The sequence below is a fragment of the Podarcis tiliguerta genome, assembly GCF_965153285.1.
Source record: "Podarcis tiliguerta genome assembly, chromosome: 13".
Lineage (NCBI taxonomy): Eukaryota > Metazoa > Chordata > Lepidosauria > Squamata > Lacertidae > Podarcis > Podarcis tiliguerta.
Window position 1 is genome coordinate 34,218,383 of NC_139546.1, and position 25,144 is coordinate 34,243,526.

Genomic DNA, 25,144 nt, shown 5'->3' on the forward strand with positions numbered 1-25,144 from the left:
CCAGGGTTCAAATCCCCAGTAGGCCATGAGGCTAACTGGGTGGCTTTGGGTCAGTCACTGCCTCTCTCCGCCTCACCTACCTCACAGGGTCGTTGTGTGAATTAATTGAGGAGGGGGGAAAGAACCATGTACAGTGGTACCTCGGGTTAAGAACTTAATTCGTTCCGGAGGTCCGTTCTTAACCTGAAACTGTTCTTAACCTGAGGTACCACTTGAGCTAATGGGGCCTCCTGCTGCTGCCGCGCGATTTCTGTTCTCATCCTGAGGTAAAGTTCTTAACCTGAGGTACTATTTCTGGTTAGCGGAGTCTGAAACTTGAAGTGTCTGTAACCTGATGCGTCTGTAACCTGAAGCGTCTGTAACCCGAGGTACCACCGTACACCACCTTGAGTTTGTTAGAGGAAAAGGTGGGATATGAATGCAACGGATGGATGGATGGATTATTTAAGAATGGAAATTTGGGAAACTGAGAAAAACCAAAATGATCAGATCCACCAATCCCAAGTTAACAGTCAACAGTCAACACAGACCAGTGTATGCGTGATGTGTTTTCCATGTTCTAGAGCATGTATGCAAAGCACTGCCCGAAAGAGATCTTGCCACAACTGCGGATGCAGCATCATCACATCAATTCTGCCTCTCCTTCCCCCCACTTTTCTTTGGCAGCGTTTTATGTCATAGACAGGTTGGCCACAGAGGGATGGTGGGAGGAACCAGCTAGGGTATCCCCAAGGAAGAAGGCTCAGAGTCCAGGGAGTGGTGGGACAACAATGGGTGGTCAGCGGTAGAAGAGGGAGAAGACTGGGAGGAGGAGGTGTCAGAAGCTGAAGGGGTAACAGGGTTTAGTGAGCAGGAAGAGGCAGTGGCAGAGAGCAGTCCAGAATAAGAGGCAGAAGCTAAAGTTTGTGAGTGGGAGGAAGATGGCCAAGAGGCAGAGGTGAGTCTGGCTGCTGCTGCAAGCTCCCCTTCCACCCTGTCTCACAGAACCATGAGACACATGAAAAGAGCAGAGCAGAGACTGGCTGCATGCAGGCGCAGTCTCTGATTGCTTGGAGAAAGCCCTGGAGAGTAGGAGACATAGACGGCTGTGGGGAGGTGGGGACCTTTAGTCTCGGAAACTGATTCCGTGGAGTAAAACCACCAAGAATGAGATGCCGTGCTCATTAGGCCTGACACCCAGCCAAGTCTGTGGAGATTGTGTTTTTGCTAATAAAGAGTTAACGCCAACTTTGCACAGTGTGATTTACAGACTGGCTCGCTCTGTGATACTTTAGGTGCTTCGTAAACAGAGAAGTGAGAGCAGAAGCGGGGGAGACATTAATGAAAATGAAGGAACTGAGAGCTGTGGCAAAGAGGGCATCTTCCAGCTTCAGAATTAGTTTAGAAAATTGTCCCAGTTCAACCCGCATTCTGGAGGGCAGGACGGAGAGTGCGTCCCCAGGGCCATCCCCAAATAATGTGCCCCCTGAAGCAGGGCATCAAACAGGAGGACTCTCCTGCTGAGAGCCTGAGGGTCCCGTTCCTGTCTCTCTCCACCTGGCCCAGGGCAGCGCCTGACAGGCTTCATAAGGACTGCTGCTGCAGTTGTTGCTTAGCATGGGCTGGGGTATTGGGGGGGAAGCTTTGTTGGGAGGTTTTGCTCTTACTGATATTAACTTATATTACTGATAACTTTTTGAAGTCTTTATTTTTATGTGGCAATTGTTCAGTTTGGTTATGTAGTTTTTAATGTGTTTTATTTATTTTTATGACTATTTTGCTATGTTTGTAATTATGTAAATCTTTTCATATTGTAAGCCGCCTTGAGCATTGTTTTAACTGTGGAAAGGTGGCATACAAATGATAATAATAATAATAATAATAATAATAATAATAATAATAATAATAATAATTTATTTATACCCCGCCCATCTGGCTGGGTTTCCCCAGCTACTCTGGGCGGCTTCCAACAGAACACTAAAATACAATAACCTATTAAACATTAAAAGCTTCCCTAAACAGGGTTGCCTTCAGATGTCTTCTAAAAGTTTGGTAGTTATTTTTCTCTTTGACATCTGGTGGGAGGGCATTCCACAGGGCGGGTGCCACTACCGAGAAGGCCTGGTTCTCTGTAACTTGGCTTCTCGCAGTGAGGGAACCACCAGAAGGCCCTTGGCGCTGGACCTCAGTGTCCGGGCAGAACGATGGAGGTGGAGACGCTCCTTCCTGATGTTGATGTTGATGCCCCCTTTCTCACCTGAAGGCAAGGTGCAGAGTGGCCAAAGCCAGCCAGGTAATTTTGGCATCTGAGGCAGAAAATCCCACAAGTAGGGATGGAGGAGAAATTTGATTCAGTTCGCGTTGAAAGGCATACCTACCGAATTCTCGCTTTCCAAAAGAATACACCAACCATAAGAGCGATCTTTCGAAATTTGGACTTCTCCAGGTTGTGCTATTTGGTTTTCTAGCCAATTGATGTATACAAAAATTCATAACTTGGGGTAAAGTGTACACATACTTGTGAAAATATAGTGGAAAGTATTGCTTTGCAAAACTGCATACAGAAATGGGGGTATTAGGAGAAATCCACACCAAAATGCTGGTGGGTTTTGGGGAGAACTTTAAAAACATAAAACAAAGAGACCAGAAGCCAATGCAGACATGTGGAAAACTGAATTTAAGATTGGAAAAAATGAGAAACCAAAACTTCCCAATTCACCCATTCTTTCCCACAAGTACCTCCTTCCCCTCCCTGGCAGAAAAAACACAACAATAACCACTTAACTGACAACTTGCTGCCCTTTCATGACCGCCTGAGGCAGCTGCCTTCCTTTCCCCAATGGTAGAGACATCCCTGATGTCAATAAAGGAGTGGAAAGAAGGCAATGAGGCAGAATCTGCTCACCTCATGGGAACAGATTTGAACCATTGCTTCTTCTGGGCCGTCAACTTTAGGTCCTACCCATCCCTTCAAGCCTTCCTCTTATCTCTGACTTCTAGGATCCTTGATAAGAAACAGGCAGGTGGGGAGACCATCGAGCTGACTGAAGAGGGCCGGGCTGTTGAGGTGACCGAGAAGCACCCGCCCATCGTCGACTGCACCTGCTTTGGCCTCCCTCGCCGCTACATCATCGCCATCCTCTGCGGCCTGGGCTTCTGCATCAGCTTCGGCATCCGCTGCAATCTGGGCGTGGCCATTGTCAGCATGGTCAACAACAACACCGTCTACGAAGGGGACAAACTCGTTGTGAAGGTGAGACTGTCCTCCCTCTGGAGAAGGGGTGGGCTTTTTTTCCTGTTGAGGGCCAAGGGACACAGGAGGCACTGTGGTCTAAACCACTGAGCCTCTTGGGCTTGTCGATCGGAAGGTCGGCGGTTCGAATCCCCACAACAGGGTGAGCTCCTCTTGCTCTGTCCCAACTTCTGCTAACCTAGCAGTTCGAAAGCACGAAGTGCAAGTAGATAAATAGGTACCGCTCCGGCGGGAAGGTAAACGGCGTTTCCATGCGCTCTGGTTTCCGTCACAGTGTCCCGTTGCACCAGAAGCGGTTTAGTCATGCTGGCCACATGACCCAAAAAGCTGTCTGTGGACAAACACTGGTTCCCTCAGCCTAAAAGCGAAATGAGCGCCGCAACCTCATAGTCGCCTTTGACTGGACTTAACCATCCAGGGGTCCTTTACCTTTACCTTTAATCCATTGGAGGCCACAGGACAGTGCTGGGTGGAGCCAGAACTGATTATGGGCAGAGCCAGAGACAAAAGTGTTCTTGAATAACTAAAACAGAATGAAGTTTTTCACCATGCCTAATGAGATCAGCATCCCCAATCCTGCACAGGTCTACTCAGAGATAAGCACCTCTGGATTTTTTTTACTATTGCTTCACACATTCCAGAGCCCTGACTGTTTCCCAGGGTCAGTTTTCTATAACAGATGTGGGGACCTCTTGGCCCTCCAGATGTTGCTGAACTACAACTCCCATCAGCCCCAGCAAGCATGGTCGATGGCTAGGGATGCTGGGAGCTGTAGTTCAGCAGCATCTAGAGGGCCACTGGTTCCCCACACCTGGACTAGGATGACCTTCCAACTCTATGATTCTATGGTTGGATACACAACATACACTTAAAGCACAAGTTTCCTCCCAAAGAGTTATGGGAAATGTAGTTCACTCCTGACAGAGCTACAATGCAGTGTACCATTAACATAAACTACAGTTCCCAGGATTCTTGGCTGGAGGGGGAGCCATGAGCATTGAATGGATGGTGTGACTGTGACCAAAGTCCTGCTGCTGGCTGTAATCAGGAACCAAATCTTTCCTCTATTCTTCTCACCACTTTAGAAAGCAGAGTTCAACTGGGATCCTGAGACAGTAGGCATGATTCATGGATCCTTCTTCTGGGGTTACATTGTCACCCAGATCCCAGGAGGGTTCATAGCACAGAAATTTGCTGCTAACAGGTAAGATGCAGGTAGGGTATTTTTTTAGTGTGTGTATGTGTAAATCAAAGAGGGGGAACATGCAGATTTTGGCTCACATCTGGTGATCTTTAGAACAGGAATACAAAGACACCTTGGTCCATTTTGATTAGCTCACTATCTGGTGAAAGATAAAGATCATGCAAATTGACTGTACCTTTGTATAAACCAGATTATCACTACACCAGAAAATTGGTATTTTGTGTCTTTTTTTTAAGTTTGTGATTCTTTTCCAGTAAACTTGAGTTGATAATTTCAGAAGTAAGTTCATCGTGCAAGAAATTTGCAGGCATGAGGAGCAGCACTGATCCCACAATAAACACCTATCTCGAAACACACAGGCGTACATAGACCCTCGCTAGAGAAAGCGGAGGTTTCTTATGGTGTTTCCTAGCCCTGTCCTCTCACTGTGCAGGTCTCTAGTCTCTACAGCACTTGTGTATATATTATCCTGCGGGAAGAGGCAGGGAGCTGTTCAGAGCAATTGGCTGTCCATCAGAATGTGGATGTGGGACATGAGTTCAAATTCTCCTTCAGCCATGAAAGCCGCTGGTGATTAGCCTCATTGACTCCCTTATCACAGGCTCATGTGGAACAAAAACCCCCTGTAAATATCAAAAGAATAATGATGAGAGGGAAAGCAAGCGGGCCGGGCTTTCTTTTTCTTACAGCTTTTCTTAACACCTGCATTTCGGTCCACAGGGTTTTTGGCTTTGCCATTGTGGCGACATCAACCCTGAACATGCTCATTCCATCGGCCGCAAGGGTCCACTTTGGCTGCGTGATCTTCGTGCGGATCCTGCAAGGCCTTGTGGAGGTAAGGCCCGCACCCCTAATCTCTGCGCTTTCGCACCGCCCCGTAATATCTCCACCTCTCCACCTTCCTCTCCGAAGCCTCAGCTCCCTTCCCTCAGAGCACCGTCACTGTCTTTGGGGCGCTTAGGCCTCTAGTAAAGAACGGAGCCAAGGTGGGACAGAGTTATGGGTCGGAAGCAGAGCTTGTTCCTTGGGCCTGCCTCTTCTCTCTCTCTCTCTCCAGTGGAAAGGTAGCTCTGATCTCTATGTAACTCTCTGTGCCCTCCACCTCCAGGGGGTCACCTACCCAGCATGCCACGGTATCTGGAGCAAATGGGCACCCCCCCTGGAACGCAGCCGCCTGGCGACAACAGCCTTCTGTGGTAAGGTAACATGTTCACCGACCATCGAAGTTAAATGGGCGGGGAGGGCCTCCCATGCAACAAAACCATGGTTGCCCCCTTGAACCTGCTGTCCTTTGGCTTCTGACTTGTTGAAACTTCTTAAGCGGAAGCCTAGAAGACCTGTCCCAAAGTCTAGATCAAAACGCATCACATCCTGGTTTGGTTTTACATGTTGGAAGAGCTCTTGGTGAGTGACTCACTTTAGCATAACTCACTAGTAAGTTGCTTTCGCACGAGGACTGCTTCGCTTCTGAGGAATTGAAACAGTGGTTCCATACAGAGTTTAACATAAGGCCACATTGTCTAGCAATTCCTAACTCCACAGCCTTCTGTAGTGTTTATTCAGGGGTTCACCGCGTCGCCGTAGCGGTAGAACCCTATTTTTTCGGAGCTCTCCCCTCCGCTGCTCAGAGGGAAGCCGCCATGACCGATGGCGCTCAACCCGGAAGTCCCCTGTAGTGTTTATTCAGAAGGAATAAATTCCCAGTTAGCAAAGGTCCCTTGCGACTTTCGCAGTTTGCCCCCTAGCAAATTCTGTCCCTCTTACTGTTCTTGCAGGAAACAGCACTGCTGGTGGGTAACTGACGAATTGCCTCCGAATTGCCCCGTTATTTGACAGTTCCTGTTCCGCAAGGAGAGGGTGTTGAACACTGCTTTCCTCTTGTCCCCCCCCCCCGTTTTTTCTTCCTTTTTCATAGCTATAACAAAAGATGGCAGCTAGTCATGGAACGGCGAGGGTGGAAGCAACCTCAGAGGGGTAGCGAGTGCTGCTGGGAGTCAGGCAGTAAAGGCTGGTGCAGTCAGGCAAATGGGGCACTGCCCCACCAAGCTCAGCTTGCCCTCAGCCAGACCCCACGCCTGGCTGCCTTCTTACTTACAGCTAGCTGGTCACCCTGACTTCTGCCTGCCAGTCCCAATGGGCAGTGGCGTAGCGTGGGGGGTGCATGGGGTGCCGGCCGCACCGGGCTCAACATCTGGGGGGGCGCTCGCACTCGCACTCGCAGCTCTCTGCCCCTACCTGGCTCCACAGGTTAGGGGGCGCAAATTACTTGCCTTGCCCCGGGTGCTGACAACCCACGCTACGCCACTGCCAATGGGCACCAGTCCCCACTGGAGTTAGGAATCTCAGCTTGTATCCCTGGCTAACCTTTTCCCTCTGCCTTTACAGGCTCTTACGCAGGGGCTGTGGTGGCCATGCCTCTCGCGGGGATCCTAGTGCAGTATTCCGGGTGGAGCTCAGTATTCTACGTCTACGGTAAGCCAGCCAAGAGGCCATACCAAGAAGAGTGGAAGAAATTTAGAGACTATTTAGCTAAATATTGTAACATGCGATAAGTAGAAGTTACTTGAAAGGACCAAATGGGCCTAGGACTAGAGTGAATTGTAAAATATTATGGATTTGGATAATTATGAAAAGAGAAGAAGATTGTAAACGAAAGGTGTTAATTTGATTATAAAGAGGATATTGGAAAGATGTTAAAAAGTGATTCAATGAAATTCGGTAAGGAGGGATTCGAGGAAGTCAGTTAACAATGAAAACTAAATTAGGCCTTAAAGGTATTTATATGTTTGTTTTTGTTGCTTTTTGTTTTAGTATTGTAATGTTTTTTTTTCTTTATTTGTGTGTCTTATTTGTTACAAATTTGGAAAATTAATTAAAAAATTTGGAGGGGGGAAAAGGAGGCAAACTCTTTGGCTACCATTCCTTCTCGGTTGCCTAAACCTCGTTGCATCAGATTGTAGGTCCCTTCCCTCCAACCGCTTCTGCAATTCTGTTCCTTGGCAGGCAGCTTTGGTATCTTCTGGTATATGTTCTGGCTGTTGGTTTCCTACGAGAGTCCTGCACAGCACCCAACCATCACCGAGGAAGAGAGGAAATACATAGAAGAAAGCATTGGAGAAAGTGCCAGTCTTATGAATCCCCTTCTGGTCAGTGCCTTGCATTGCTCTCTTGCCATTCATATGGCGCCATCAAGGTGCACGGAGCCTTAACAGAGTGTGGCGTAGTGGCTAGAGTGCCGGACTATGACACCGGGAAACCAGGGTTCGAATCCCCCCTTGGTTGCGAAGCCTGGTTACTACCTCACGGGGTTCTTGTGAGGATAAAATGGGGAGGGGTGGAGAACCACGTGCGCTACCTTGAGCTCATAGGATGAAGCGTTGAAAAATGAAAATAAGAAAGAAGGCAGGAGGTCAAAATGACAAGTCCCAAGCTATGGAGTTACCTGGGAAGAGGGGTTGACTGCTAAACCACTCTGAGAATGGTACCTGTGTGAGGGGAATAGGGGTCTCCTAGAAACTCTCAGCACCCTTAACAAACTACAGTTCCCAGGATTCTTTGGGGGAAGCCTAATTGTTCAAAGGGGTAGAATACTGCTTCAAATGCCGAGTGCATATGGGGCCTAGTGGTGGTATCAGGCGGGTGTCCTGGGAGGCAGCTCCAAGCATACTGGGCTGCAGGGCAGGTTCATGTGAGGAGGGGAAAGAGACATTTGGACAGGTGAGGGTGGTGAAGGTGGAGGAGCAAAGGCCATGGGCAAGGATATGAGAGAGCAGAGAGAGAGAAACTGCGCACACCATACATTTAAAGCATGACTTCCCCCAAAGAATCCTGGGAACTGTAGTTTAAGGGTCTGAGAGTTATAGTTCTGTGAGCGGGAAACTACAGCTCCCATGATTTAAATGCTTTAAATGTATGGTGGTGAGGTGGCAGGCGTTGAAGATCTCTCTGCAGTAGGGAAGTTCTCAGCACCTTCATGGGGCACCATTTTTGAGGAGGCAAGTGGCCTCTGAAGTCCTGCGACAGCACTGCGGTGGGGATATGCGAGGATGTGAGGCAACTCCGTTAATGTTTTCATCTCTCTCTCTCCTCCCCACCTCTTGGCAGAAATTCAAAGCGCCCTGGCGCAAGTTCTTCACTTCCATGCCTGTCTACGCCATTATTGTGGCCAACTTTTGCCGGAGCTGGACCTTCTATTTGCTCTTAATTAGCCAGCCGGCCTATTTTGAAGAAGTATTTGGCTTTGAAATCAGCAAGGTGAGAAAAATTGCCCTGGGTTTGAGGTGTGTGTGTGTGCGCGCGCTCTTGCACGTGTCGGGGCAAGAAATTGGAGACTTGTCCATAAGTTCTCTTCGCTGTTTTTAATACTGAATTTGAAATTGTTCTAACCCGGCATTGGGACCTACCGGTGAAGAGTAGCGAATATTGCTGTCGTCATTAATTAATTAGCAGAGGGTGTTTCATTCTGTGCTGATAAGAGAAAGAAAAGATGCCCCTAGCCACGTGCCAATTGCTCTTCCATCGTATGCTGGGGCAAGGCTGAGCAGGAATGCACTCTGAGGGAAAACAGGTTCAAAAATCTAAAACAAAGAGACAGAGAGAGAGAAGGAACCCAAGATGTTCATTTTTTTTTATTCTATGGCTCTGTGTGCAGTATAGACTTTTTATTTTTTTTAAAAAAAAGAAGAAAAATATAAAAGTTCAGAAATTAGCAGGATCAAATTTCAGGATTCCAAAACATACATCTACACAGCCGCAGCGCATGGGCAGGGTGTGTGTGTGTGGTTGTGGTGGCAATGGCAGCCTCTCACTGGCAATGGCACTTGTGAGGAGAGGATTGGGGTAACATGAGGCTTCAGCATGACCAGGGGCGCTTTGAATCGACATCGGCGGCCCTGCAGGTGCACTTGAGTGGCCACTACCAGCCCAGAGCTCCTGTGACCTCATCAAACCTTGCCTTGTCTCCTCCCTCTCTTGGCAAGCTCAGTTCCGTCACTCTGTACCCTCACCTGCCACCGCTGCTCCTAGGTAGCAGTCGATGATGGCGAAGAGGACTACTGGAATTGGGTTTGAAGTTATATAATGTTTTCAACATGGGTGTCCATGGAAGGGCAGTCCCCCACCACCACCAGGAAGTATAATCCCAAGATTCCAGGCTTTCATTTTTGTTTTTAAAGAGAGCAATAGGTGGCTGGCAACTAAATTTCACTCAGACTAGACCCATTGAAATTAACAGGCCTGACTTAGCCATGTTCATTCATTTCAGTGGGTCTGCTTTGAGTAAAATGTATTTAAACACCACCCAATGTTATCAAGCTAATTTCTCACCAAAAAAAGCGAGAAGAAAGGTACAGTGGTACCTGGGGTTAAGAACTTAATTCGTTCTGGAGGTTTGTTCTTAACCTGAAACCGTTCTTAACTTGAGGTACCACTTTCGCTAATAGGGCCTCCCACTGCTGCCGTGCCACCACTGTGCGGTTTCTGTTCTCATCCTGAAGCAAAGTTCTTAACCTAAGGTAATATTTCTGGGTTAGTGGAGTCTGTAACCTGAAGCATCTGTAACCTGAAGCATCTGTAACCCGAGGTACCACTGTACCAGCACATTTTGTCTTGTACATCAGTTTTACACAACTTAAGAGTTGTCTTCAACTGAACCCACTGAAATTCATGGTCATGGCAGTATTACTTTCAGTGGGTCTACTCTGAGTAAGACTTCAGTTGGATAAAACTCTTAAGTTTGCAGAACCTGCTACATGAGACAAAATGTATAGGTACTATTCTCATTTTTGTGTGTGAGAAATAAGCCTTATCCCGCCCTTCCAGTGTTCTACTTGGACACACACACACACACACACACTGCCCTTTTTCCCCACTTGAAAAATATCCTGTGGGTGCCCTTGGTCACAAACATAATGGTCAAAAGAAAAAAGACCCCACATGACAGCTGGATTTTCTTAACTGTTTTTAAACACCCTCCTGTGCCTGGAACTTATGGGCTGCCTCTTCCTTTTTGTCCCTTCCTGCGCAGGTGGGCATGCTCTCTGCTTTGCCTCACCTGGTCATGACGATCATCGTGCCCATTGGGGGCCAAATCGCCGACTACCTGCGGACGCGGAGGATCATGTCTACCACAAACGTCCGCAAGATGATGAACTGTGGGGGTGAGAGAGAAAGGCATTGTTGGAGAATAGGCTCAGGGAGGAGGGTTAAGGCTTGGTTGAGAGATACCCGGACTCCAGTAAGGGGCAGGTGGCTGGCTTGGCAGTGGGAAAGGTTTCTGGAGAAAAGTGCCCAGGCCAGGAGTAGGGGACCTGCTGCCCTCCAGAACCTGCTGCTGGACTCCAACTCAAATCTGCCCACAGTTAGTATGGCAAATATCCAGGGATGATGGAAATTGGAGCCCAGCAGCATCTAGGCAGTACTAAGAGTGCCACAATCATAGCTGCCAAGCGTCCCTTATTTGGTGGGACAGTCCCTTATCCCAGCGCCGTGTCCCGCTGCTGTCCCTTATTGATGACGTCCCTTAAATTTCCCGGGTTTCAAAGGAAGCAGCTCCTCTCCCCCCCTCCCTGTTGGCCAGGGAGGAGGAAGGCTCCAACTGTGTTGCTTGACTGCGTTGCTCACCCAATAAGAAGTCTAAGAACGACTGGGGGGTGGAGCTTGCATGCCTTGTGCTGATCAAATCGGCTGCGTTGCCTAGGGACTCGCCTTTGCTCAGCGCTTCCCAGCGGAGAGGTTTTGCTTGAGGCTTGAGGCTTCGTTTGACTGCTGGCTGGGCTTTCTGCCTTTTGCTCGGAGGGGCTCAGAAGTTGAACATACCTGTGCCCGGAAAATCCCTTATTTTGGCTGCTGATCCCTTATTTTCGAGGCTGCTGGTCCCTTATTTTCAAATCTGTAAGTTGGCAGCTATGGCCACAATATTTGAAGCAAATGCATTAGAGACAGAATCCAGGAACTCACACAGGTTTCTGAGAATCTCTGTTTTCATTTAGATGTCTTTCTTTCTTTCGCAGGGACGGGCACACCTCAGTTTTTTAGCACTTGTGGATGCAAAATCCCTTAGAGGTTTCCGTGTCCTGCTTAGAATGCTTTTCTGGGGTTTCTAGTAGGCCTGGGTGATGGTGCCTTCATCCAGCAGTATATCGTGGGTGAAACTGCCGTCGCTTCTGAGTCCCTTGGCCACCAGCGCCTGGTGCGCAGAGGAAGGGAAAAGCTACATTGGGAGCGGAGGCAGTTTCACCCCAGCACCTTGCGGGGCTGAGGACAATGCAGCTTGTTCCTCCCTCTGCTTTTCAACATTGCAATGTATCACTCCATCACAATGTTTAGCTGGTGATGCATCGCAGTGTTGAAAAGCTGATTATCTCCCAGCCCTAGTTTCCAGTAGGAGGGCATGAGAAATCACCACATACCGGTATTCCTGTCCTGCATCCCTGTCCTGTGGATTGCAGTGGACCCTGTGCTCTTGCTTTTTAGCAAGCTCTCCTTTTGCCAGTTCACTTTTCACAAAGTTGCAACCTCCCCTGACCCTCATTTATTCATGAATCAGTCTTATACCAAGTCCATATAACCCAGGACCGCACTGCTGACAAAGACCTTAATGCTAGCCTTCCCCAATTTGGCACATTCCGGGCGTGGTTGGACTACAACTCCCATCAGCCCATGGTCAAGGATGATGGGAAGTGTAGTCCAGCCCAGGTTGGAGAATCCTGCCTTATACGGAGAAAGGTCTTTCTCATCACTGCCTTTGATCTTTTCTGCTCAAGGCTGGCTTTTTATTCGTTAGCTCATTTGTTTCATTTTCATCCTGCACCATCAGCGCATCTCAGCTCTCAGGACAACTTAAGACGAAAATAAAATAAAGTTACACAATCAACCTTAAGATCAAACAGAGTAAAACATCAGCTATAACACAATAGATTTTTAAAAAAGCAACCACACAGTGGATAAATAAACCACAAGCCTCCAGAGTGGCTTAAAAGGATTTTTAACGCCTGGGAGAATGAATTGGTGTTGAAATGACACATGCATACGATGTATTGCAGATGTTGGGGGATTGAGCTTAAGAACATCACACGATCCCTTCTGGACCAGGCGAAAGGCCCTTCTAGTCCAGCACTCTGTTCTCACAGTGGCCAGCCAGATACCAGAGGGCAGCCGGCAAGTGGGATCTGGGTGCAACAGCAATTTTTTCCACCTGTGATTGCCAAAAACTGAGGCCTTCTATATGCATAGCATATGCTCTAGGGCTCATTTGCAGCCCTGCTAAGTTATGACACCCTTCCCCTTCCATTAGCAAAGAAAAATTAGCAGCACGCACAGCCACATGTAAGTTTTATGTACACCCTGCTCTAGTTTCTTATGCAGCGCGATCGCAGTCAGAAGTTGAAAATAGACACAGCTGTGCTTGTGTGCGGGAGCTGTGTGTCCACACTCACTTTCTCTGTTCTTCCTTCTTCGTCAGGTTTCGGCATGGAAGCCACACTCCTCTTAGTGGTTGGCTATTCCCACAGCAAAGGCGTAGCAATTTCTTTCCTCGTTCTGGCCGTGGGTTTCAGCGGTTTTGCTATTTCAGGTAAGCTCTTAGCCACTGGCGGAGGAAGAGGAGTGCGGAGGGAGCGCACCGCCCCCGGCAGTGCGATCCTGGTGGGGTGCCATCGCGGCTGCCCCCCCCTGCCTGCACTGGGCGCCACGCCCCCAGAACACGCACCACGCCCCTGCAGGCGATGCACCACGTCCCCAAGATGTGTGCCAGCCCCGCCCCTGCCTGCTCTCCGCCCCCTGGTGCCGGAGCATGAAGCTCTGCCACTGCTCTTAGGGAGCTGGGTTGACCTTCTGAGGAAGGTGAGACCCTCCAGTTGTTGCTGAACTACAACTTCCTATGTCCTTGGCCACTTGCTGGGACTGATGGGAACTGTAGTCCAGCCATGAAAGATTCCCCACACCTGTGTTAGGGCATTGTGGCATTCCAAATTAAAGGTCCTCTGTTTCCCCCCAACAAGTAGGGATCAGAGAGATATTAAGTTTGTGCTCCTACCTAAGTTGCACTTTCTGAAACAACACACAAACCCCACAGCCGTGCTCTCAAATGCGAAATTCTCTGAAGTTTGCAATGCACTTCTCTAGTCAAGCAATGTGTATAGAAGAACACATACTGAGGTAAAGTGTGCATCAAATGCATATATTTGTGAAAATAACATATGTTATGTGTATATATAGTGCATTATATCAGGGGAAATTGTCCTGCAAAAATCTGTATACAGTTGTACCTTGGAAGTTGATTGGCTTAATTCCTGAATGTTTTGGCTCTCGAACTTCGCAAACCCGGAAATGACTGTTCCGGTTTGCAAACTATTTTTGGAAGCCGAACATCCGGCAGGGCTTCTGTAGCTTTTGATTGGCTGCAGGAGCTCCGTGCAGCCAATCAGAAGCTGCACTTTGGTTTTCAAACATTTTGGAATTCCGTTTGACTTCTATGGTACAACAGCAATAGGCGAAATTGTATGCAAACATGTATGTTAGAAGCAGGGCTTTTTTCCAGCCAGAGTTCAGCTCTAGCACCTCTCAGGTGGGTGCCACTGCCATTCTAAGAGAATAAGGGAGAAGTTCATGGTGAGCTTTGGCACCTCTTTTTCTAGAAAAATAGTACTAGTTAGAAGAAATTCACAGTAAAATGCTGATGAACTTTCATGAGGACTGTTTTGTTTTGTTTTCAGCCGACTAAAGAACCAAGTCTACGATTGGTATTTAGAATTGGAAAAATAAACTGAGAGAACCTGAAATAGTAAGGTTCGCCCATCCTTGCCCACAACTCCCACACAGTGGGACACCTGACATGGAGGCTATCTGATACCCATATAGTCCAACCCTGTGAAGGGTTCATCCTCATTAGGTGCACCTTTTTTTGCATGGCCCTCGAAGTCTAGTCTGTGCCCCCTCTCCTTTGACCACACCCCCTAACCCCCTTGCCCTGTGCCCTCTGAGTGCTTTTGCCTGGCCGGCATATGCATTGAGCTGTGATGTCCTCCATGTTTCTGACTGCCTCAACCAGAAGTTGGGCATTTTCTGCCACTGCTCCCAAGCTGTGGAAGGAACACTCTTCCAGCAGAGATTTGGCAGGCATCCCTACTTTTGATTTTTGGGAAAACTCTTTTTTTTTTAATGCCGACAGGGCTATGTGGCTGTTTACATTTTTGGATGAGTAGCCAGGTGTTTCAATCATTTTGATGATCGTTTTGTACTTCATTTAATGGGTTTTGAAAAATCTTTTTTAACCAGAGCACAGGATTGCTCCGTAAGAGGCAATAAGGGTGATACCTCTTTCAGGAGATCATGATTAGGGAAAACGCAAAAGGAGGGCGGAAAATCAAGGCAAGGGCCCCACGTGCTTATTCCTTTGAACTTTGTTTCTGTTTATGACTGCAGAAGTAAGAGATCTTTCAAGTATCTCATAGAAGCAACAGGGAACTACATGCGGACTCTCTAACTGCAATCTGATACCAAACGACTGTGATCTTGCGTGAACTTACAGGGGTGGGGAATAATCATGAGAAGTTCTAGCACTAAACTGTGACATTTTAACACATTTGGATGCTTCCAGACAACCTGATATGTTTACGGAGAGAGTAGATGACATTGGTTATTTAATCAGCATTCATTCTGATTTGTTTGTGGGGAGGTTAGATGATAGTCCTCAAAACAAGTGTCATCCCACTTTTTCCAGGGCGTATATTCTGTCATTTCCTTTATTGCAAAAAGTCTGATCATTTTAGGGAAGCGGGTTTGTTCAGGACTTCCCAATCAATGCGCTACCTGGATTGGCCAGTATGTCATTGCATACCACTTAAAAATATTGATAATCTGGAAGCAGCCTCACAGTTAGAGGCAATCTGTGGCCTACGTTAGCTCCAAAGTTAGAGGAGAAACTGATGTAAATTCCTTTCTATAACCCGCCTCCTCGCTTCTAGGATTTAACGTGAATCACTTGGACATTGCCCCCCGATATGCCAGCATCCTCATGGGGATCTCCAATGGCGTGGGAACTCTGTCAGGGATGGTGTGTCCACTCATCGTTGGAGCTATGACCAAACACAAGGTAGGAATCAAAGCTCCTGAAAACAGGGGGGGTTGCTTGACTTGAGAACTTCCTGTCCCCATAATTTCTAGCCTTCTGATTTGGTTCTCCAAGTGCCGTTTATGTAGCCAAAATGGCAACAGCCACACACGGAGGAGGTCTGAGCAAGCTGCCTAACAATCTGCTCTCTTCCTGACCGTTGAGGCTGAAAAACTGATGGAGGGGCAATGGAATGGAGCAGCTAGGAAAGGAAGACAGAAGAAGAAATACATTGTTGTTGTTGTTGTTGTTGTTGTTGTTGTTTCATTTCACTCACGTGGCGGTTAAGTTTCTGGGAGCCGCGCGTACATGAAATCACGTATAGCGGGAACACCCTCTAGAAAGCCTGCAAACGCTCTCTAAACCTCTGGAAACTCTTGAAAAACCCTTTAAAAAACTGCTTACCAGACTTCCTCCCAGTGCTTTTTTTCTGGGGGGGAGATTCAGGGGTACGCATATCCCTAAACATTTTGTGAATCTAAGTTTGGCCTCATTGAGGGGCAGTATTTCAATATGTGTAGGAAAATGAGAGTACAGTGGTATCTCGGGTTACATACGCTTCAGGTTACAGACTCCGCTAACCCAGAAATAGTGCTTCAGGTTAAGAACTTTGCTTCAGGATGAGAACAGAAATCGTGCAGTGGCGGCACAACGGCAGCAGGAGGCCCCATTAGCTAAAGTGGTGCTTCAGGTTAAGAACAGTTTCAGGTTAAGAACGGACCTCCGGAACAAATTAAGTACTTAACCCGAGGTACCACTGTACGCGTAAACATTTTTTTTTGGGGGGGGGGAAGCACTGCTTCCTCCAAGCCTCCTTTCTCAAACTCCAATTCTCCACAGGTTTCAAAGGTCGGTGCAATGGCTCCTGGGATTGCTAGCTGCTCTTTTTGCCATTTCTGTGTTCTTCTTGGGCCATTGTTGCCCATTTTTTTTTGCACCACTTCTGGGTTCGAATTATTTTTTTATTTCGCAGCGCCACACATGTACATGGTGGCATGTGAGCTGGTCTCACACGAGTGGGGAGTTTCCTGTATTACTAATGCTTCGCCAGCAGGTCCCAGGGCAGGGTGCAATGTTAACATTTAGAATCACAAACGGTTAAAATATTGCATGAATACCATGGATATATACCGTTGACATGTTAGGTATGTTAACGTTGCTTCTGAACATGAATGTTTCACTTAGCTATCATGGCTCTTTCTCCTTCTCAGAAGCTTTGTTAGCAGTACTATGTTACATTTTTAGACTGTTATTTCCATATACAGTGATTCTTGACTGGATTTGTCCTTCCTCAGGTTTCTCATTTATTGCGGTCAATGTCCTCTTTGACCTATAGAGCAGCACCATTACCAGTGCAAACCCCTCGGTCCTTCCTGTATATTTTATATCTGGGGATAATTGTATCCCATTGATTATCCCTGCCCTACCAGATTTCTGATATTCCCACAGTATCTGTGTTCTTTTCTAATAGCAGACACTCTAAACTCACACTTTGGTTGTTGTTTTTTTATAAAAAATGTGTATTGAGAACATTTTTACCCTGCCTTTCTGCCACACGCAATATGAGGCACTTAAGAAAATCAATGGAATATATAAACGGGGGTTGGGCGGGGGAGGGAGAAAGATGAAGCGGGTTGGAAGCATCAGCAGATAACACCAATTAAATTGTAAGAGAGAATAAGCAAAGAGAAAAAAGGCAAAGAGTGCAAAACTCAGAATTTGGGCATCTTCTGGGCCCAGGACCAAAGGAAAAACAACAACACCAAAAATCACTTTAGCCAGCAAGGTGGGCAACAAAAGGATTGCCTGGTCAAGCAACAATGAAGAGAAGGTCCTATCACTGTGGATCATGGAAATGATCCATAATGAATTGGAAAAAAATGTACTCCCCCCCAAAAAAAATCCCAGAGTCCTTTCTGTCGGAGGATAATTCAGACTGAAATTCCCAGGTGTCAAAAAAGGTTATTTATGTATGCCACTACTGCGGCCCATGTTTTGTTAGCCCCAAAATGGAAAATGAGCGAGGTCCCAACTAAAGAAGAATGGCAACTTAAGCTGACGGAATATGCACAGCTTGCAGACTTAACCTATAGAATAAGAGAACAAGGAGAACATACGTTTAGAGAAGATTGGAAAACGTTTATTGAATATATGGGAAACAATTGTGTACAGCTGAAAACGCTGGCAACATTGATAAATTCAACAGTGTAAATAAGTTCTGATGGGTGTAATAATGGAATACTGAATGCTATAGTCTTTGTAAAATACACAGGGATTTATGATATGTAAAATGAACCATGGAAAGAGAAGAAGGGATATCTTAAGGATGTAAAAATGAGTTCTTTAAATTGTAAAACAGAAAATTTAATTATGAAAGAAGGCCCTATCACATGTCTGTGTTAAATGGGCCTAGTCCATTAGGGCAAATGAGACACTATGGTCAATGGTGCAAAACCGGAACGCATGTTTTCTGAACTGCACACCTGTGTGAGTCACATGATCAACATGAGAGCACAGCACCTAAAAACGTGCCTTTTGGGCCACTGCAATCTTGCGAGTTTTGGGGTGCTGTACTCTCAAGTCCCTAGGGACGCGGGTGGTGCTGTGGGTAAAGCCTCAGCGCCTAGGACTTGCCGATCGCATGGTCGGCAGTTCGAATCCCCGCGGTGGGGTGAGCTCCCGTCGTTCGGTCCCAGCTCCTGCTCACCTAGCAGTTCGAAAGCACCCCTAAGTGCAAGTAGATAAATAGGTACCGCTTTCTAGCGGGAAGGTAAACGGCGTTCCGTGTGCTGCTCTGGTGCCGGTTCGCCGGAGCAGCTTCGTCATGCTGGCCACGTGACCTGGAAGTGTCTGCGGACAGCGCTGGCTCCCGGCCTCTAGAGTGAGATGAGTGCACAAACCTAGAGTCTGTCAAGACTGGCCCATACGGGCAGGGGTACCTTTACCTTACTCTCACCAAAACAAGATGTCCCGGACAGTTGACGGATACCTGCCATGGACCCTCTGAGGGGCCTATATGGACTCCCTGGGGTCCGAGGACCAATCAATAAGAACCACTGGAATAAATGAATGAAGTACAGTGGTACCTCAGGTTAAGTACTTAATTGTTCCGGAGGTCCGTTCTTAACCTGAAACTGTTCTTAACCTGAAGCACCACTTTAGCTAATGGGGCCTCCTGCTGCTGCTGCGCTGCCGGAGCACGATTTCTGTTCTCAACCTGAAGCAAAGTTCTTAACCTGAAGCACTATTTCTGGGTTAGCAGAGTCTGTAACCTGAAGCGTATGTAACCTGAGGTACCACTGTACTTTCTTCGGTTATCCACACTGACCTCTTCCCTCTTTCATTCCCCACAGACACGGGAGGAGTGGCAATACGTCTTCCTCATCGCCTCTCTAGTGCATTATGGGGGTGTCATTTTCTATGGGATTTTCGCCTCCGGCGAGAAGCAGCCCTGGGCCGAGCCAGAAGAGATCAGCGAGGAGAAGTGCGGCTTCATCAACGAGGACGAACTGATCGACGAGGAGGACGAAGCGGCCCGCATGGCCGCAGGAGGGGGCGGGGGAGGAGGCGGCGGGGGCTACGGTGCTACCAAGAGCACCAGTTTTGCCAATGGAGGCTGGACGGCTGACTGGGACAAGAAGGAAGAATACGTCCAGGAGCCTGGCAAAGATTCGTATATGTACGGCACGCCAGGAGAGCGGGACTTGTCGTAGAGATGCCCCATCCCTCCTTCCGCGTGGGGTGCTGGGGCCTTGGTTCAGTCCTCTGGAGTGAGGGGGGAAAGGCCTATGTTTAGGTTGCTCCTCTTTCACTTTACCGTCCTTTCCCTCCCACCCCTCAGTTCTGGTAAAACTGTCCAGACCCACTGAAAACTGCCTCCCTCTTCAGCCTCATACGCCTTGGTAAAAAAACACCCAAGGGCACCCACACACCCCAAACCACCCTCCTTCCTTTTCCACAGGCTCCCGTGTGTTGTCATGACAACCGCCATGCCTCACACAGACCCAACACCACCTACTCTGACTCCTCCAGTTGTGGTACCTCCCCCTACCCTCAGGATATGGGGGCAAGGGGTGGGTGGAGTTAAGTTACACCCACACGCCCCTTGAGCCCTACTGAAGACCTTTGGACACAGCGCAATAGCACTGATTTATGACCTATGGCCTCTGGGTTACCCAGGTGGAGGGAGCCATAGGTCTGTGGCAGAAAATGTGCTTCGCATACATCAAGTTCTTGGTTTGATTCCCAGTCTCTTCTAATCAAAGGACGTCAAGGAACGGCTCTGGGAAAGATGGCTGGCTCAGCCTTGGAAGGCCTCTGCCAGCTAGAGTAGACAGTACTGGCCTAGATGGGCCGGTGGTCTGGCTCCATGTGAAGCAGGCGCCTCTATTCAGCATCCGCCACCCCCCCCCCCGGGATGGAGCTGTGTTTGGTCGCCTCGCCCCCACTCTGCCACTCACTGCTTCAGCACCTTAGACCAGCCTGTCGCCAACCAGGTGCCAACCAGGTGTTTTGGACTACATTTCCCATCAGCCTGCAGCCAGCCTGGCTACTGTGGCCGGGGTTGATGGGAGTTGTAGCGCACGATGCCTGGAAGGCACCAGGTTGACGAAGACTGCCTTAGACTATGCCTCAGGCCCCTCTCTCTTTCTTAGGAACAAATCAGATATTTTCCCCTTCCTGTGAATGTATCTGGGGAGCTTTAATTTGTGAGGAGCAGAGCATCTTATGCCTTCAGCATTCATGCGCCAAAAATGACCCTGCACTGAGGAGGGGGCGGGGAGCAGCTCACCTTGACCCTAAGGCAGACCCCTTGCTCCTACGCTGAGAACCAGTCAAGCCATGCTTCTTCTGTGGCACAAATCCAGCCTCTCCGTTAGAAATGCCCACAGGCCATCATTTCTAAATACTCCACTTGCTTGTCGCTGTAAATGTGTGTTTCTCCCACCCCCCCAAGCCACAAAATGCTTTCAGTGCTACAATGGTTTGACGTTTTCTCAATGGACAAGTGAAAATCTGCATAGTGGTTTCGAGTGACACCACCTCCCCGCCCCCAAATACTTATGGATGGTAGTTTCAAGAGCCCCCCCCCTTTACTCGCTCCAGAAATAACTCTAGGCATGTGTTCACACAGTGTTGTTATAGCGCTTTCAGGCTTACAGTGCTTCAAAATTATTTGAAACCTAAATTTAAAAAAAACAACCTAAAAAAATTATAATCCAAGACCTCAGTGGGGGGCAAAGGGTGGCTATGCTCCCTTCAAGTGTTGTTGGACTCCAACTCCCATCAGCCCCAGCCAGCAGGGCCAATGGTCAGGGTCAATGGAAGTTGAAGTCCAGTAACAATAGGAGGGCCACAGGTCCCGTCCCCCCGCTCTAGATTCTTAATTAGAACATGATAAAAGGTTCACACTATGCTTAAAACAGTGTATATTAAAAGTGTTTCAAGTGCAGTTTTGAGTGGCTGTGAAACATTATGAAACTCGCCACATCCACATTACAAATTTAAAGCAGCTTAGTGGTATTGTGTTTTACCTCTTTTGGTTTCTATCAAAGAACCCTGGGGGTTGTTGGAACCCGAGGGTGCTGATCTGATTATTTTACTTAGCTAGTTCATAGATCTCTATCCCGCTTTTTAGGATACTCTCCTTACAAAGCTGATTATTATTATGATTTGTCTTTTCACCCCTTTTTTACTCCCAGAAGGTGATTGCATCCTTTTGTCCTCACATCCACCCCGTGAGCTAGGCTAAATGACTAGCACAAGTTCAACCGGTAGTTGAATGAAGAATTTGAACCCAGGTCTCCCTGGGCAAATTTCAAAATTCCAGCCACTATACCACACTGAACCATTATCAAATCAGCAATTCCCAGAGATCTTTGCTTAGAGGGCACAGGGACTGGTTTAAATGTGTAGTACAGACATACTGTGTAAGCGCAAATTAGTTATCCGTGTTGTAAGCATCACAAGCTATTTACAGTGCAATTGTATGCATGTTTACTCGGAAGCAAGCATCGCTGAGTTCAATGGGACATACTCCCATTGGAGCTGCAAGGTGCTTTAACTGCCTTAGTGTGAACACAACGTAGGGTTTTTGCACCACGACAGGAGCCAGCATTACCCAGTGGACACTAGAATGTTCCGTTAGGATGACCACCCCCAACCTGGTGCCCTGTAAGATGTTCCGGACTACAACTCCCATCAGCCCCTGCTAGCGTGGCTCCCTGGCTGGAGCCGATGGGAGTTGTAGTCTGAAATATCTTACAGGGCACCAGGTTGGGGAAATACTGCTTTAGGGTCTGAGATGTTTTGAGCGTTTCATCTTAAAATGGCCCTCAGCAATTCAGACGCATACAAAAAGGACAGCGGGCTACCTCAGAGGAGCCAAAGAAGATTGTAAAGCACTCTGTTAGGAAATGATTCCTAACAGCGTCAGCAAATTCTGGGGTTGGCGGAGCTGTTGGTTTCTGGTCACCCCAAAACACACCTGCAGCTTTTGCATCGGAAACTGACTTGCTTGAGTTCATTGGAGTGCAAGTCGTTTGCCATGTTCCAGAGGCACCTCCGATAATCCCTCAGCTCCTTGCGGCAGTTGATCCAGTCTCACAAAAGCCTGTTCCCAGAATAGCAAGGGGCTGGCAGCGTCCAGGCCCCATGCTAGGGAAAGGCTCTCTTCTCCCCCCTACCCCATAAGTTCTTCCCTCCTCAGCCCCCTCTGCCCCAAAGTTCCCTCTGTGGGTTGGTTGGTCTGTCTGGCGTTTGCTCTGTACGTGTAACCTCCCTCCCTGGATAACCCCCAAACAGTTGGAATAAATACCCTGTTCTTGTGTAAATATATAAATATAAATATTATATACGAAACCAAACATGGGTTTGGAAAGGAGCGTGCTTGTGTACGTGGCGCTGGGGGACTGAACTGCCGCTGCCTGACTATCCTTCACCCAGAAATTTCTCCATATATCCACTCTCTATTCAATTATGATCAGTTTGGGCCTCTTTCATATAATGTCAGTCACAGTTTCTGCACATGCACCATACATTTAAAGAGGTTTGTTAAGGGTGCTGAGAGTCACGAAGAGACCCCTATTCATAGCTGTCAACGTTTTCCCTTTTTTAAGGGAAATTCCTTTATTCCGAATAGGATTCCTCACAGGAGAAGTTGACAGCTATGCCCCTATTCCCCTCAGAGAGCTACAATTTCTAGAGTGGTTGGACAATCCCTTTCCCAAACTCTGGGAACTGTAGCTCTGTGGGGGGAGTAGGCGCCTTCTAACAATTCTCAGCACCCTTAAACTACAGCTCCCAGAATTCTTTAGGGGATTTAAACTAGTATCGCAACGCTTTGAAAGTGGATGCGACTTTTGAGGGGAATATGGCATAAGCATGAAAGGAGAAGGGGGAAAGAAATGGCAGGAGATGAGTAAAAATTCTTTCAGGGTTGTGTGTATAACAGAGGGGAGAGTATATATATATATATATATATATATATATATATATATATATATCCCACCACCTCCAGTTAGAACCTTTGAGCAAATGGAAAAGTTGAGTCATGATACTTTCCAAGCCAACGTCTGTACGTAGCTTTAAGAAAGTTTAACTACAGAAGTCACATCTCCTTACCACAAGAAAGTCACTGTGGCTAAGAATGTGGCCTATTCAAAAAATGCATTAGATATTAATAGAAAACAATTGCCAGTAATTGCTACCTGATTAGGAAAAACCGCCTTCCCTCAGCCACCATTTTGTTACTGGCTCTGGCCCAACACTGCTATTTTGTGACTGGTGGCCTCAGTAATTTTCAGCCCTCTCAAGTGGGCCCCGAAGCAGAAAATTTGAGGACCCCTGTTTACAAAATGCTTATTCTACCTTTTGGGCAGCATTTTGACATGGGCAGTGACATAACAGGAAATGGAGATGGGTAAATCTGTCAGTTTCTCTCAAGTTTCTCATTTTTCCAGTTTCAGGTTCACTTCTCTATGGTTCCCCATACGTTAGCCTTTTTTTTATTTTTAATGTCAGATTTCTGCTGGCACACACATTTTTATATGCACTTTTGCCTAATATACACATTTTTGCAGTGCAATGTTCTCTTGTCTAAAGCATTCACAGATATATACATTTTTAATGCATTCTTTCCCCTAGTATATGTACACATTAGTACACATATGTACACATTTAGTACACATTACTTGGCTTGAGAACTGCCTTGCAAAATTCAGAGAAATGCAAATTTTGTAGGATGGGTGCGTTTCAGTTCTCATGTTGTTTTGAAAAGTGCAGATTAGGTAAGTGCCCCTTTAGTTCCAAACTGAATCAGATCCCCACCCCCCACATCCCTATAAGGGAAGGGATCCTATCATATCATAGCTCAGCATACATACATTCTAGTCTATCCACACACAAGGAGCTCATCCCTAAAGGACAATCCTACTGAATGTACAGAGGCTGTCCCCAGGACTGGAATCCCTGAGCTAGGGGCACAGAAACAGAGTCTGAACACCATTAATTCCCTCTGTTTCTCAGGGTCAGGCTGAAGATGCCATTGCCATCCATCCACAAGAGGGAGGCTTGTAGGGTGGGGGTGGCGAAACCCCACAAAGTTTGCAGAAGTACTGAGCTTTTTCTAAAGAAGCAGCTTTTAAGCAGGAGAGGGGAGAACTCTTGAAACACCCTATCAAGAGCTGAGCATGCTCTGTGGCTATGGAATTCTGGCTGTTGGGGAGGCAGAGCGGCAATGGAACGGAGTATTCGGGACAGGGGCAGTCCACTCTGCTGCTTCTTCTCGCTGCCCCCACTTGTAGAACTACAGGGCACAGCTGTAGACAACACAGAGCTGGGGTAGCCAGTTGCACCCCAAGCACCCATCAGCCCCAGCCAGCATGGCCAACGGTCAGGGATGGAGTCCAATACCATCTGCAGGGATGATAGAGCCAGCTTGGTGTAGTGGTTAAGAGCGGTAGACTCGTAATCTGGTGAACTGGGTTTGATTCCCCGCTCCTCCACATGCAGCTGCTGGGTGACCTTGGGCCAGTCACACTTCTCTGAAGTCTCTCAGCCCCACTCACCTCACAGAGTGTTTGTTGTGGGGGAGGAAGGGAAAGGAGAATGTTAGCCGCTTTGAGACTCCTTCGGGTAGTGATAAAGCGGGATATCAAATCCAAACTCTTCTTCTTCTTCAGGGTCACAGGTTCCCATCCTAGTAATCTAGAGAAGCAAGAGATAGGCCAGTATCCAGGCACCTCAAGGTAAGGTTGCCGTTTCCGGAACCAGCAGGCCCAGCAACTGTTCCTTTACAACCCATTTGATATCAAGCTGTGCTTTGCTTTGCTTACGGATTTATTTATTTTTTACATATCAACCACCCCTCTGTTAAAGGGGTAGGAGCAAGTCAGGTTGCTTCCCGGCCCGCCCTGCCAGTTGGCAACTTTATCTGTAGGCGGGAGGGGACAGCTAGGTTGGCACGTGGCTGGCCAGCTGCAGCCGGATTAAACCAGGAATAGACAGTTGGCTCAGGGATTATTAGGCGGAGGAAAGGGGCAGGGTGGGAGCCGAGGGAGAGGTTCAGGCAGGGCAGATCAGAGATGCAAAAGGAACT

The 25,144-nt window shown here is 47.6% G+C and overlaps 1 protein-coding gene across 1 annotated transcript in view; it reads left to right on the forward strand.

The window, feature by feature from the left end:
* Positions 1–21,923, forward strand: part of SLC17A7 (solute carrier family 17 member 7) — a 58,048-nt gene extending 36,125 nt beyond the window's left edge. Inside the window, exons 2-12 of the mRNA XM_083411540.1 lie at positions 2,980–3,232; positions 4,318–4,436; positions 5,157–5,271; positions 5,545–5,632; positions 6,822–6,908; positions 7,440–7,582; positions 8,541–8,690; positions 10,462–10,594; positions 12,898–13,008; positions 15,401–15,528; positions 18,900–21,923. Coding sequence (XP_083267666.1) covers positions 2,980–3,232; positions 4,318–4,436; positions 5,157–5,271; positions 5,545–5,632; positions 6,822–6,908; positions 7,440–7,582; positions 8,541–8,690; positions 10,462–10,594; positions 12,898–13,008; positions 15,401–15,528; positions 18,900–19,259 — 1,687 coding nt within the window. The 3' untranslated portion in view covers positions 19,260–21,923. The remainder of the gene's footprint in view (positions 1–2,979; positions 3,233–4,317; positions 4,437–5,156; positions 5,272–5,544; positions 5,633–6,821; positions 6,909–7,439; positions 7,583–8,540; positions 8,691–10,461; positions 10,595–12,897; positions 13,009–15,400; positions 15,529–18,899) is intronic.
* Positions 21,924–25,144: the final 3,221 nt, after the last annotated feature.